General features: G+C 41.3%; 1 protein-coding gene across 3 annotated transcripts in view; it reads left to right on the top strand.

Moving 5' to 3' along the window:
• The window catches only part of LOC138753314 (galactocerebrosidase-like), a 57,933-nt gene extending 50,382 nt beyond the window's left edge, over positions 1-7,551 (top strand). For all 3 annotated transcript variants that reach the window (XM_069916174.1, XM_069916173.1, XM_069916172.1), the window contains exons 16-17: positions 2,134-2,210; positions 5,876-7,551. In XM_069916174.1, coding sequence (XP_069772275.1) covers positions 2,134-2,210; positions 5,876-6,019 — 221 coding nt within the window. In that variant the 3' untranslated portion in view covers positions 6,020-7,551. The remainder of the gene's footprint in view (positions 1-2,133; positions 2,211-5,875) is intronic.
• Positions 7,552-15,967: the final 8,416 nt, after the last annotated feature.

The following is a 15,967-nucleotide window of genomic DNA, read 5'->3' on the forward strand; positions in this document are numbered from 1 at the left end:
TATGTCTCAAATATTATGGTGCCTTCAAATGTGGGGACGATGTATTAAAAAAAAAGCTGTAATTACATTGTCATACCAAAATGAACACAAATGCCCTTTAATAATGTGCACTTTAATCACATGTGAATTGTTTGATTACAAATTTAAAACTGTGAAGCACAGGGACAAATAAAGGAAAAAAAATGTCTGTCCCAAATATTATGAAGGCCACTGTAATTATTGTATGGCTCCATTTTCTCTATAAGATGAAGGTATTTGGGATGGTTGAATGTGGAACTTGAATGCAGTTCCATGGGACAATCATACTGAATTATTGCTTGAATTGTGTCGGGCTCCTGAATTGAGTCCAAGCTCTTTCATGGGGGAGTTTGACAGTCGGACAGAGAAATAGAGTCAAGGATGTATTCAAAGCTTCCTTGCACAAGTGCAAAGTCTCCATCATTTCCAGGCAATCTCTGGGGGCCCTTACCATTCAAAGTGAAGATGGAGGTTTTTTTTTGTCTACAGTTCCCATTATTGGCATCATTAGACACTTCAATCCACAGAAGTCAAATGGAAGCAAGTCATTCTCAAACCCAAGAGGACCACAAAAAATGCAGAGGATCAGCCATTTGCTGCAAACTTCAGTCATATGAATCCTACACCTTCAGCATTAAAATTATGGAAGATATTGGCACAGATCTCCCGATAATAGCCACTGATGCATACCATGAACTACTGTCTTCAAGCTTTCAACTTTCTTGTTCCGTGGCTGCATGAACAGAAGCCCAAAACACATTGGGATGGTCTCAATAATGGGAGTGCACTCTAAAATCGTAAACCATGTGCATTTGTGAGACCATGTAAAATATTTAGATTACCTGCAGAGTCTGTTTGCCACATGGCCCATCAGTGGAATGTAGCATGTAATTTGGCAATTTATTTCTAACCTGAACACTTTAGGGACCTTTAGTTATCAATAAAGCAACGGCTGAGACATAGAAAGTCATTTCAATGGCAAATGTGGCTTTGATTCTGTTAATACTTCTACAACCTAGACCCCATGTCGTCAATAAGTTTTTCCCCAGTGCTTGTTTTGCCAACCTTGGTAATTTGCTGAAGGGAGCTTTACAACAACCACCTGTAAAATTCACTCAGGTTGAAATGGACATGCTTCCTTCATCTATACGACTTGTCATCCAGATTTATTATTTAAATTAAATCAAGGTTTTAAAAGTAATACAAGAGAAATGTCGAGGTTTTAAATTCTGAAATGGAAACTTTCCTGTGATAAGGTAGAGGATGTATTGTTGCAGAAGTCAGACTATGTTTAAAAACCCTGAAACTACCAAAGATAAATGTATCAAACACTACTTTCCCCCCCTCCCCACCAATTCTCTACATCGGAGAAATTTGAAGTCGGTCACTAGCTTTAAATGTAAGATGACTCTGTGCCTGCCTCCAAATGAGCACTGATGGTTCTAAGTACAGATTAATTTCTGCTCTACCAAACAAGCAATCTTAAATCAACTATAGAATGATCTTCAATCCGAATAATAGCTTGGGTACAAATCATTGGTAATGTGTTTCACACAATTTTAGAGGGACACATAGCATGTTTTATTCACTGACCTATCATTTCAGGGATTCCAGGTCAACCAGCTGACCTGCACAATTTACATTAAAGTACTCAAATTAATCCTGTTAATGCCACTTGCATTAGACCTTGATCCCAGACAAGTTAGCATATTTCTGATCTAAATAACCTCTTCCCACTGGTACATTTTAACTACAATAACAAGGCAGTCCTCATTTGTAGGAAAACAAACGAGAGTTAGCATTTTAGTTTAAAGACCTTTCATTAAATTTATATTTTCCCTGACTGGTATTGGCAATTAAACATTGTGACATTTTGTTAAAAAACTTTTGCACCCCCCCCCCCCCCTTTATCATTATTGTAAAATTACTTTAAAACCTGCTGTAATTACAAATTTTAATGAGCAAAGAAAAATACTACTTTATTTTGAATTGCTAAAGATATTTTGTGAGAGCTGTTTATTTTGTGATATAAACTGGAAGCTTGTTGCCTCAAAGCACTGAAATGTAGTATTTGAAATTTGCTGAAGTGTTTAATAAACAATTTTTCTCTTGCAGCTGGAAATACTGTGTTGGCTTCAGGAAAATCGGGTACACGTGCAGGAAAGTGGCACACTCTCACCCTTGGAATTCAGGTAAGCACTGTATCATTTAATTTAAGTACCATGTATGCTACAGACTCTCTCCTAGGCCCCAGCTGCCCGCCCATCTGAGCTCCTGATACCCCAACTACAGACCCAGTCGCCCATCAACCAGAGGTCCCAACAACTGACCCTTGCCCTGGCGGCCTGAACACCAGAGCTCCCAACTCCCTGGCCACAGACTCTCCACCTAGGCCCCAGCTGCCTGCCTATCTGAGCTCCCAACACCCCGACAGCAGACCCTCTCCAAGGCCACGCCTCCCCAAACAACAGAGTTCCCAACACCCTGACCACAAACTCTCCACCAAGGCACTGGCTGCCTGCCTATCCGAGCTCCCAATACCCCAACAGCAGACCCTCTCCTAGGTCCTGGCCGTCTGAACATCAGAGCTCCCAACATCCCAAACGCGAACTTACCACCCAGTCCCAGCCATTCGAGTTCTCGGCACCTTGAATGACACAAGTACTTACCATGGTCAAAAGTAGTTACCCCACCACCCCCCAACCCCCCCCCCCCAAACCCCCAAAACTGGTACCCAAAACTTTTCTATGACATGAGAACATACAGTACTTTTGGATTCTTGTGTGAATTTTAACCCTTCAAAAGTATAGGAACATAGGGAGTAGGAACAGGAGTAGGCCAAAAATGGCCCATCGAGCCTGCTCCACCATTCAATACGATCATGGCTGATGTAATTTATGACCTAACTCCACCTACCTGCCTTCTCTCCATATCCCCTAATTCCTCTATCATGTAAAAATTTATCTAACCGAATTTTAAATATGTTTAATGAGGCAGCCTCAACCACTTCTCTGGTTAGAGAATTCCAAACATTCACTACTCTCTGGGAAAAACTATTTTTCCTCATCTCTGTCCTAAATCTACTCCCCCGAATCTTGAGACTATGTCCTCTCATTTTAGTTTCCCCGGCCAGCTCAAAAAACCTTCCTACATCTATCCTATCCATACCCTTCATAATCCTATATGTTTCTATAAGATCTCTCATTCTTCTGAACTCGAGCGAATACAATCCTAGACGATTTAATCTTTCATCATAAGTCAACCCCTTCATCCCAGGGATCAACCTAGTAAACCTCCTCTGGACCGTTTCCAAAGACAGTATATCCTTCCTCAAATATGGAGACCAGAACTCCAGGTGCGGTCTCACCAGTACCTTATACAGTTGCAACATTACCTCCCTACTCCTGAATTCAAATCCTCTAGCGATGAAGGCCAACATTCCATTTGCCTTCTTAATAACCTGCTGCACCTGCAACCTGACTGTTTGCGATTCATGCACAAGCCCTCCCAAGTCCCTCTGCACAACAGCATGCTATAGTTTTTCACCCTTTAAATAATATCCATGTAAAAGTTGAACTCCCAAATTTGACCCAAAAATTTGACTATTACACAAGTGTATATGGTAGGTTTCATCTTTCTTGGCTTTGTGTCACGTGCACAATTCCAAACCTCGACTCTTCAAACTAAAAGGCAACAAAGGGGAATATTTGTAGGAATTGTCCATTTTCAACGGTGGCCATACAGTGCTCCCACCCCCCCACCCCTACCCCCATCCTTGGGGGCCACAGACTGGAATTGTTAAAAAAAAAATTTGTTTTAATGTAGTCAGTAGGAGAGATGCACAGAAGAAACAGGGAAGGGGGCCCACAAATGTTGAGCAGAGTCCTCGGAGGCCAGAGCCCATAAAAAGGGTTGAGAACAGGTGGACTAGATTATTGATCATAGTCTTTCAAATTCAATTTTATTATGATAGTATAACTCCGATGATCCAAAATGGTCGGGACCGGGCCCATTTCGGATAAATGATCTTTTCGTAGAACCTATCATTTTTTTTAAAAGAAAACAACTCAGTAGCAGCCCCAGATCATTTGCAACAGAGTTTAAATAACAACAAACAACAAGAGAAGGCTTTTTAAGCATTTAAAAAATGATTAATTCTTACCAAAAAAATTCCGGCCACCGCCGATCACCAACATCTCCCCACTGAGGCCCCGCTCCTGCCCAGGAGCTCAAGGTCCACTCCCTCTGGTGCCGGGAGCCCGAGGTCCATTGCTGGCGGTGCTGGGAGCCTGAAGTTTCTGGTCAGTTCGGCTCTGAAAAAAATTTTGGATAAATGAGGATTTCGGACGATCCGATTTCGGATAATCGGAGTTGTTCTGTACATTATATCTGGTACAGTGAAAAGAGTTCTTCCATGAGCAGTCCAGCAAGTCAACTTGATCATGCGGACTGCCATACAAAGTAGAAGGACAAGAACACAATTAAAAACTAAAGAGTGAAAATGAAGAGATCATTTAGCACACAGCTAAGGCAGCCTGAGTACAAAGTGGAGGGTTCTTTCAGGAGCCTGATGGCTGCAGCCCAGAATCTGTCTTTAAGCCTGTTGCTGTGTGATTTCTCACTCCTGAACCATCTTCTCAGTGGAAGGAGGAAGAAGAGGGTGTATCCAGGGTGGGATGGCCCATTCCAAGGCAGCAGGAGATGCAGATGGAGTTGATAGAAGAGAGATGTTTTGAGTTGCAGTCACCACTCTCTTAAGCTTTTCCTGATTTTTTTTTTCTTTCTTTCTCTTTTGGCTTGAGCAGTTCCTGCAACACAGCAAGCATACTTTTGGTGGCGCTCCTGTAATTGTTGTTAAGGGACATGGGAGACAGGCCAGACTTCCCCAGCCTTCCAAGGAAGTAGAGGCGCTCCTGTATTTTCATGACCATCAGGTCAACATGATCAGTCCCGAAAGATCAGTGTTTACGCCCAAGAACTTGAAGCTAATTACCGTCTCCACTTTAACACCATGGTTCAGACAGGATTGTGGGCTCTTTCTCACCTTGCAACCCCCGCCCCCCCCCCCAAATCCCTTGAAGTCCATGGTCAGCTTCTTTGTCCTGCAAAAAAAAAAGGGGGGGAACTTGCAAACTTTGCAGAACCTTAGTAACCTGAACTGTAGAGCTCTTCAGAAACCGATCCCAATTAGAAACCTGGTGGTGCCTTCAGCTGAGTTCTCTTTTCAGAGAACATGTAATAATCAATAGCGGAGGGTGGGTGCAGATGGCAAAAGGATGTTGGAACATTCCTAATCAGCCCAAATCAACAGACAATTGCTTGGCCAAAGCAGCAGCCAAATGATTTTGCTTGATTTCCATGATTGGAGTCACAGCAAAGCTCTTTCTGGCTTGTTGAACCTTTGCAACATTTTCATGTGTATAGTTTATAATTTGGATAGGAGGAAAGAAGTATGGAAAAGAAAGTAGTTTTATTATGAATTAATTTCCATTAGTATCATAACTCCTGAAACCTTGGGGGTTATTGTCAGAAACTTTACACTCAACTAGCTTTTGCTACTGCCTTCCCCTTCAGATCATTTCTCTGCTTTTACTCTGGCCTGACTTGTTCTTGCTGAACCATCTTGCTGATATTGGTGCAGTACTCGGTCGAGACATCTGAAGCCTTTCTGCCAGGAAATCGCACTTTTCTAGATTAAATAAAATATTTGAGGGATTTTGTTCTGTTAATAATTTGTAACAAATGTTGGTTTTATTAGCCTTCATAAAGAGTCAGAAATGGCATTGACTATAAATTACACCTGCTGTGAACTAAGTCGCTTTAAAGAAGTGTTTACATTTTAATTTCATTCCCACAGGGTGATGTAGCATATGGATTATTGAATGGCTACCCACTGTGGAAAGATGTTCGGGTGGTTCAGCCTTGCCGTGGTTGGGCTGCTATTGGAACACATGGCTTTGAACTGGCTCAGTTTGACAATTTTCACATCCAGGCTGGTTAAAGTCAAGGAAATCCATTCCTGCAAATCTTGAGCACAACAGCTTATGAATGTTTGTTGCATCTGCAGTCTTGAAATAACTTAAAATGAACATGAGTAGGTTTCCCCCATCTTAGTACATGGCAGATGCTCCTCTATTTACGATGGTTCGACACGATTTTTCGAAGTTACGATCAGTAGAATCCTTACTTTGAATTTCGATCTGTTCCCGTGCTTGCAATATACGGTGCGCTTCTCTCTTTCTCTCTCTCTCTCTTTCTCTCCTTCAGGCCCACTGCTTTCAGCTGTGTACATTAATGGTAGGCTAGACTATAATCAGTATTCTTTCTCGACAGGATTTTACTACTTACTAGGGCTTTTCGGAACATACACCATTGTAAGTAGAAGGACACCTTTACTTATCTAAATCTTAACAGGGTACTTAAATATTGCACTATTTTAAAATTATGTCTAATGGTAATTGTTGCAAGACATGCCACTTCAGCCTAATGGAATATAATTTGTATCTTACATTTCAAGTAATTGTTTGTCTTGCATAAGGCACCAATTTACTTACTAGTATACTTGGAATGAATTGCAATAGAATGAGGCAGGTGACTTTAAAAAATATAAACCATCCTCTTAACTTGTAATGGTCAGGCTTTTGGCTAAGATCCCTACTGGATATCAGGAAATTTTCTTCAGCTAAATATACAGTTACATTGGAAGTACCAAAGCTCTTGTCTTCAGTTTTGATCACTAACCTGATCTTGAGATACCAAACTAATTCATCTCCATGGCAACTGACTAAGATTGGTCCTGACTGGCAACTTTACGATCAAATTTAAACGCTTGAAGAGCTTCAGATTAGACGTTCATGCCATGACCAAAGACCTATTTCTAGCTCTTGTAATGTCAACCCTCCCCCTACCGTTCCACTCCTGCTTTAGCGAATGCATATTTAACCATCCTTGGTCATGAGCACTCCAAGCTTCATCTGACTGGCTTGTAACTTCCATATCCAGCTAGCAGCATCTTGGATTGTGTCAAGTTTAGCTATCCACTCCACACTGAAGTAATTTGAACCTCAATTCTCTCCTCTTGTTTACATGTGCTTATAATTACAATATTGACAGATGTTGCCTTCTAGCCACAATCCAGAACTCTGGAATTCCCTTCCAAATGTCCCTAACTTTATTCCTTTAAGGTACTCCTTGAAACTACTTCTAATGAAGCTCTAATTTACTTGTGTCTTTCCATGTCAAATTCATTTAATGATACACTTGGGAAATGTTCTTGTATGTACCAGACTATTTAAATTATTGTTGGCGATGCTGTAACAGCATACTGAGTTTTAGGAATCCAGTCTATAATATTTGGTTAATTTGTTTACTTATATAATCTTTTTAATATATTATTAATCCTATGCTTTACATCAAAGCTTTCTCTAAATCTCCAACATTGTTTTTCTAATGTAAACTTGACTTACCATTCACCAAATAAATAACTGAAACATTAAAAAAATTTGTTGAGTCAATAAAAACAATTTCTTCCAACTTGTTGAGTGTCTCTTTTGGATTTTATTGTTATGATTGTAAATCTAGAAAATATTTATATACTTTGGTTGTGAAATTAAGATTTTATTTTGTATTGGGAGGAAGTATTGAATGGGGTATTTTGTCAATAGGACCATGGAGTCTGGAGCAAAACAATCTGCTGGAGTGCGTAGAGCAGAATCAGGGAGAGTCAACGTGTCGTGTGGAGAGTATGGCAATTCTGAGGACCTGGTGGGTGGGATTGAATAATGGCCAGTAGGGGATCAGTGAACTGGGGTGGACTGAAGAGTGACTGACAGAGGTAGGTTCCAAAGGGGGAAGAGAGGCAAGAACTAAAGGGGTTGGCTGGAGGAATATTAGTTATCTAGGACGGACTGGATGAAAAATTGAGACAAAGATTGCCAGTGCTGGAATCTGCACACTAAAAGGTGTCAGAAGTGGTATAATGAGAAGCCAAATGGAACTGGGGGGTTTGGGAAGAAACAAAGTTGGGGAAATGTGAGTGAAAGACGTTGAAACCCAAGAAGGGAGTGGGATGGGTGTAGGTGAGTGGAAAAGGAAGAAGTTCAAAAGAGAGGGGGGGGTTATCAGAAGGCCTGCTCGCTGTGTGCAATAAAGATCTTTTGTATCTTTACCAGCTTCGGGCTCCACATTATCACAAATAAAATAAAATCTTGCTCTGTTTATCATTCCCTGCACTATAATTTTGACTTGATTTTAAGCTGTGTTTAATACTGCTGAACAGTCTTGATTATGTTTCCTTCTGTATTGTAACTATGTATTCTTGCCACAAGGTGGCAATGTGTTCCAACCAATAAAATACTAGCTAGCTAGTTCCTTGCTTTTCCTCCAGTTGCATTCGCCAGCTACGTTGTTATAGAGTCATACAGTATGGAGCAGGCCTTTCGGCCCACCTTGTCCACGTTGACCAGGTTGGTATTTTGGGTCAAGTCCAATTTACCTGCATTTGGTCTATATCCTGTAAGCTCTATCTATAAATCTGTCCAAATCTGTACCAGTTTCTTCTGGTAGCTCTTTCCTGATCTGAAACTCCCTCTGAGTGGAAAAAAAATTACCTCTTTCACTTTGGGCCCATGTCATCAGTTCTACAATCAACTACTCTAAGAAAAAGAATGTGAACATTCACTTTATCAATACTACTCATGATTTTATAAACCTCGAAGTTCACCCCCAAGTTAGCATCTCTCTGGGAATAAAGACAGTCTAAGCAATCACCCCCTATAACTTGATCCTCACCATCCCAGGAGCATCCTGTTGAATCTCCTTTGTGCCCCTTCTAACTTACAGATCCTTGAAATGAGTGTCAGAAATGAAGAGAACGCCCCCTGTTGAGAAGGAGCAGCAGAGGAGACAACCTTACAAGATAATGACCCATGTTGGCAGACCAGTGAGGAGCTCAGTGACTAAGGGATCCACACAGGCTCTGGGCTGCTGGAGACTGGCTGATGGGAACCAGGTACTGGAGCCAGGATTCGAACGTGTGCTGAGGGCAAGAAAGGCTCCCAAAGGACCTTGGGCACTGAAGGCTTCCTTATTGTGTTGGAGGTTTGGATCTGGAGCTCGTGCTGCCAATGGATCGGACAGGAGTCCATAAGGCTGCAAGAATGGTGGGGGTGAATCCACGGGCACTCAGTGACTGAAGGGACTCTCTCTTGCCTTTCACTTATTGCAACACTAATCGTGACCTTTTGTCTGATTTGCAGAAGGCAGTTTTGTGCAATATTATGTATTCTGCACTCTTACGTGATAAAGGAATCTTCTTGTCCTTCCTTTAGTGAGTTGACCAGACACACAGCACTTTAGGTGTGGTCTCAACTGGATCCTGAGGATCCAAAATGTTCTCTCTCTCACACACTCTCTCTCTCTCTCTCTCTCTCTCTCTCTCTCTCACACACACTCACTCACACATCATTCCTCTTTGACACACCTCTTCAAAAAAAAAAATGCTATCAGCTTTATGGGATGCAATCTGCCATGTTCAAATCCACCCAAATAAAAGCTGCCTATCCAAATGCTGGTGAATCCTCTCCAGCAATTTCCCAACCATTTGTGTCAACTCTAGTTGCCTGGCTTATCCTGCTGTCCTTTGGACGATGGCTAATGTGCCATTGTTTAAAATCTTGGACTTGACAGGTTTTTGTACCTTGTTCTCAAGGGTAACAGTGAGAAGAGATTGTGGGCCCCTTGTGATGTTGGCCGCCACCTTGAGGCAGTGCCTCACATTGACGTCTGCAATGGGTGGTGGATGTGGGAGAAGTTACGATGGCTGTTGTAATTGTGCCTGCCACCACCAGCTTATTCCATTGCACTATATACCCAGCACTTTCCATGTGGAAAAACTTGCCCTCAAATCAGTTTTAAAACTTTCCCTTTCGCTTTAAAACTCTTTGGCCTCTACTACCATGGGGAAAAGACTATCCACCCTGAAAACTGCAGGAGGAACTCAGTGGGTCACGCAGCATAATTGGGATCAATGGGCGATGTTTCAAGAGGGTTTCAGCTCAAAACATTGATCATTATTTTTTCCCCGCTAAGTTCCTTCAACAAACTGTGTATGACCATCTACACTATGCGTCTCATGGTTTTATGAGATGTCACCCTCTCAGCTGCCTTCTCTCCAGGGCTGGGGCAGCCTCTTTCCAAAGGATTTCATAGGAAGACAAAGCAAAGTGTTTCCACAAACACTGAAGCTGATAATTCCCATTAAAACAGCTGGTACATTCTTGAAAGAGACACCACATCTGAGCTTATGATAAGTTAACATGGTAAATAAAGACCTTTAACCCTGTTCCTTACATTATCATGACCATTTGGGCGAAATGGTTAGCATGGTGGTTAGTGCAACATCTTGACAGCGCCAGCGATCGGGATCAGGGTTCGAATCCCGCGCTGTCTCTAAGGAGTTTGTATGTTCTCCTCGTGGTCTGAGGGCTCCGGTTTCCGCTCACCATTCAAAAACAAACCAGGGGTGTAGGTTAATTAGGTGTAAATTGGGCAGCACAGACTCATGGGCCGAAATGGCCTGTTATTGTGCTGTATGTCTCAATTTAAATTTATGTCCCCACCTTCCTCTGATATTTTGTGCTAAGAAATAAATCTTCCCCCTCACTGAACAAATTTAATGACTTAGTCTCCACTGCCCTCTGGTCTAAAGAGTTCTCTAGGTACACCATCCTTTCGGCAATGAAATTTCTCCTGATCTCATTTCCATGCAGGTATATTATCACCATGTATTTTAATTTTTCACACCACCTTGAAAGCCTTTTGAAAGTCCAAATAAATCATATCCATGCTTTCTTCCTTATTTAATCTAAAATTTATGCGAAAGGTTTCCCTGTAGATAGTCCTTTGTAATTGCAATGACAGTAGCAATACCGGTTGTTACATATATAACTTCTGAAGTCTATGCAGTGCTGTTTTGGGGAAAGGAAGAGCTGACATTGGTGGTTACCTATGCAGGGATGCGAGATGTTACCCCCATCTAACACAGCAATAAATAGACAAGTTAATTGAAAGAGTAAATACTTTGGAGGTGCAATATCCACTTAAGTAGGGAAAAGAGAAGAGCAGATCACCATTGAAATGCTGAGAACTTGGATAGTGATGTTGTAAAAAGAGATTTGGGTCTCCTTATGTACCAACTGCTAAAAGCAAATCTGTCAGGGAAGTGAATGGTGAAGTGAATTTCACTGGAAAGAGATTGTCACCGTTTCGGGTCGAAACCCTTCAAGAATTCCTCCAGCCAATTGTGAGGCAAAAAAAAACATCCCAACATCCGCAGCTGCTTATCCCTTCATTTTGCAAGAGATTTTAAGTAAAGGATCAGGATTGTCTTGTTACAATTATACAAGCCCAAGTGAGATCACACCAGGAGCGTTGAGTGTAGTTCTAGCCTCCTTGCCTTTGGGAAAGAGCGACAAAATGGAATGCGTGAGATTGTTGTATGAGGAGAGATTGGGGATCTAGAGTCTGAAAGAATGAGAGGGGGTCTCATGGAAACATTCTGACTCCGACAGCCTGGATGAATTAAAATATTTCCCCAGAATGAGGTGGCGAGAACTAGGCCTCACATTCTGTGGATTTTGGACCAAGACAAAGTTAGATGAGGGTGATGAATCAGTGGAATTTTCAACTGCAAATGGTTTTGGAAGCAAATAACTGAATGTATTTAAGAAAGAAGTGATGTTCAGATATACAAAGTATCAAGGGGTGCAAGGAGACAGCAAGCTAGAGAATGACCCGTGATAGTATTGAATGTAGGAGGAGCCTTAAAGGGCTGAATAATCTACTCCTGTTGTATTTCTATTGTTCTTAGTTCCAGTACAACAATATATAAAAAAATACAATTTCCTTAAGTTTAAATTTTACTTTTTGTCACTATTTTTTTTTTGTTGCATTTCAATAGACTAATTTCCCAAGTCCAGCTGTTTTATTTGAGAAAAAAAAACATTCATATTTAGAGAGCTCCCTTTTCAGTCTTTTCAAGACATCTGAATTCATTTTTCTATCCCTGAAGTACTTTGTTAATATAACGGTTAGCCTGATTCACACCAGCAACCAGGTTTGAATCTGGCACCGTTAGTAAGGAATTTGTACTTTCCTCATGTCTGTGTTGGTTTCTTCCCACCCTTCAAAATGTACAGGAGGTTTTGGTTAATTGGGGTGTTTGGACAGCACAGGCTCATGGCTTGGAAGGGCCTGTTACTGTGCTTTATGTCTAAATTTAAAATACTGTATTTTTGAAATGTAGTTGATAACTGCAGCAATTTCTATATTGCAGCAGCGACTACATTTCAAAAGTACCTGTATTTTAAATTTAGACATAAAGCACAGTAACAGGCCTTTCCAACCCATGATCCTGTGCTGTCCAAATACCCCTTCAGCTTGGAGGCTATGAGCTCTGCACAGTGATGTGTTAGAATAAATTCAATACGAAGTCCAGAAGCATTTTAATCTGTTCATTGGTAACACAAAAGGACTCATATCATGGTAGATAATTATAATGTGGTAATGTCCATGAACTTGATAACAGTAGCATCCTTGCTTTAAAGTTTGAGAATGACATCACTCAATTCTGGAATAATTAAACCTCATCCTTGTAGCATAGATAAAAGCTCACACTCAAGGGAGAACTAACGCTTTTATTAGCTTACAACACAGGTAGGCTTCAGAGGGGTTCAGATTTTAGGCAGGAAACCAGGGTTATAAATGGGCCCCTGGGGGAGGGGCCAGGAGGCGGGACCAGTCATCAGTACAGGACACCTCTAGTGAATCCCAGTTCCCTACAATCCTCCATCTGTCTCTGTATGTTTTAATCTGCTTTGCATTGAATAAATATTTTAAGAAGCTGTGCCATCTCTCAATGTCCACTCCATCCACAGCCATGCTGACAACATTTGAAGATCACCCTTCAAATCGCTGAGGTCGGCTAAATTGGCTCTTGGTAATTCTTCATTCACGGTTGATGAAGTTAAGTATAAGCAGAATATCATGGAGTCTAAGAACTTCTCTCTGAATGATAAATGGACAACGACGATTTTGATTCCTGTATTTTATGGATTTTTGGCTGCTAATTCTCTAAAATCACCGTACAATTTTCCTATCACATACTTTTTTTAGATATAACCTATTATTATGACTTCCTGTCATATTTTAAATCTAAGCATTCAAAACCATAAAGTGCCACATGTCATTGAAAATTCATTTTCTGATTTTGCACTTGGGCTTCTCTGCTGATCTTGATGTAGGCAGTGACAAACATGGTGAAAGGTTTCACCAGAGGACATTGCAACCGTGGAAAAGCGCTATCAGGGCAACTGGAATCCATCAATGGTGGCCAACTATATATAAGAGAGGCATCAGATGCTGAGTACAAACAAAAATCAGAGACAAAACATTTAGGTCATGTGGTGGTATGAGGTATTACACCACTGTAATAACTATGTATTGGCCTGGACCACCCCTTCCTTCCCTCTGACCCCTCCCAAGAGATTCATTAATAAAGATCCCAACTCAAAACCTTGACCCCAGATCACTTCCTGCTCGGATCCACGTCAGATGCTGTCTGAGCCCCAGCTAATAAAAGTCTTTTGACTCCAATCTACTGCCTCGTAGAGTCGCTTGATTGCCCATCAAGTCAGTTGATACAATGTGATTAAACATGCAAAATTCAGTAAAAGATAATTTAATGTTTTACCAATTTCCTGCATGATGCAGCCAATCTAAAATTATCTTTGTATTCACCTTGAAATTGTCTGTCATAATCCCCAAATTTTTTTTTCAGGAAGGAAACCTTTTGAAAAAAATTGTTTTCCATTGTCATCTCCTTCATGAATTATATTTAAAAGTTCACTTTCATCATATGAATGCAGGTTAGATCAAGAGTTCACTGTTCACTCTACTGTGGACATCCACAAGAGGCGATGTCTTTAGAAAACAGCCTCGATCCTTGCAGTGAACTGGAATTCACTATCTATGTATTGTTCAAATGGCTGGCTCCTCCCTTGGCTCCACCCTCACCTACCCCAATATAAACCCTGGTTTTCCCACCTTACCTCAGATTTACCTGAGGACTATTGTGTCTTCCAACCTTGATTATAAGCCATTAAAAGCGTGTTTCTACTCCTCACTTGTCGCGTTACAAACCTCAAGGACCCCCACCATGCAGGCCATGCTCTCTTCACCCTGCTAGCATCAGGAAGGAGGTATAGGAGCTTGAAGACGAGCACCCAGCGGCACAAATGACAGCTCCCTCCCCTCTGCTATCAAATTTCTGAATGGATAATGAACCACAAGGCGCGACTCACTTTTTCCTATTCTCTCTCTCTCTATTTATTTTTGAAATGTGATTTAGAGCAACATTTGCATTGTAACGCTGCCACAAAATAACAAATTCCGTGTAATTTATGACAAGGGCGGCAGGGTTAGCTTAACGGTTAGCATCATGCTGTTACAGAGCCAGCAATCCAGGTTCGAATCCAGCGCCGTCTGTAAAGGGTTTGTACATTCTCCCCATGTCTGTGGGGATTTCCTCCAGGTGCTCAGGTTTCCTGCCACCATTCAAAGTGTTCCGAGGGTTGTAGGTTAATTGGGTGGCACGGGCTTGTGGAACGAAATGGTCTGCTACCATGCTGTATGTCTGTCTAAATTTTTTAAAAATTAAAAATGAATTCTGATTCTGATTCGCAGTTGGAGGTCAGCCTTGCTAAGATTTGCAGCATTCTGTGTTCCAAATCTGTGTTCCAAATCCTGGCCTTGCAAATTTACTGAGAATTGCTGGATGATTTAATTATCAAAATCCTTTGTTTTACAATGAATGTCAAAGTCCCCAGGGGTAGACTCTCCAAGTGCCTTGTGTATTGTATGAAAAAGCAAGTGGGAGAAAGGGAAAGAAATTCAGACATATCTTGCCCCTTTTTGATCATTGCCACACATTTTTTTTTCCGATTTTAGGAGATATTTCCTTCATTATCTATGATGTTATTTACACAAGCTAATCGGGTTGCAAAAAAGGCAGAGGTACAGACATCATCAATCTTTAACTAAAAGACCAAGGTTATTGGTCGTAAATCAGTATGTTTCAGAATGTTCTGTCGTCTCTATTTAAGGTTGCAACCAGAAAGAAGAAAAATCAAAAAGCTTTAGTTTAATTAAATGTTAAATGTTACAACATGATAACGGGCCCTTCCAGCCTATAAGCCCATACCTCCCAATTACATCCAATTGACCTATGTTTTTGAAGGGTGGGTGGAAACCGGAGCACCCGGAGGCAGTTCATTCAGATACAAAGAGAACATATAGACTCCTTATAGGCAGTGCCAGATTTGAACCTAATTGGATTAGATTTAGATTTGGTTAGTGTCACGATAATGTAACATGATTTGCCTGCATAAGATGTCATTTATTACTCTCTATTTTTCTTGCTGTAATGGTTCTGGAAACTCACATGCATTAGCTGTCACAAGTATTGGCAGTACCTATGTCAGAAGATCTCCATTGGAGGGATCATGCCATAGGTATGGGATGGAGGGGGGGGGGGTGGTTATAAGGTTAGATGGTGTAGAGGGGTTGTCACAAGACAATAACACCATATCACAGAGGGATGGGGAAGTTGATACTCTGGGACTGAGTGGCAGGACAATCAAATGTGACTTACCAGGCAAAAAATTCAACATATCACACTTGGAACGACCACTTATTCTGGCAATAAGGATAACTGAACAACTTAGTCCAAGTTCTAGCTCAAATGTGGTTCCACACCTGTCACGTCATCCCCTCTCCTTTCTGCATTTCACGGGGGCCACTCACCTCCTCTAGCTCTTTTGTCCTCATCCGCCATTTCCTGTCCTAAGGCACCTTTCCATGCATCTGAAGAAGACGCGTCTCCTGTCCATTC

The sequence above is a fragment of the Narcine bancroftii genome, chromosome 2 (assembly GCF_036971445.1).
Source record: "Narcine bancroftii isolate sNarBan1 chromosome 2, sNarBan1.hap1, whole genome shotgun sequence".
NCBI lineage: Eukaryota > Metazoa > Chordata > Chondrichthyes > Torpediniformes > Narcinidae > Narcine > Narcine bancroftii.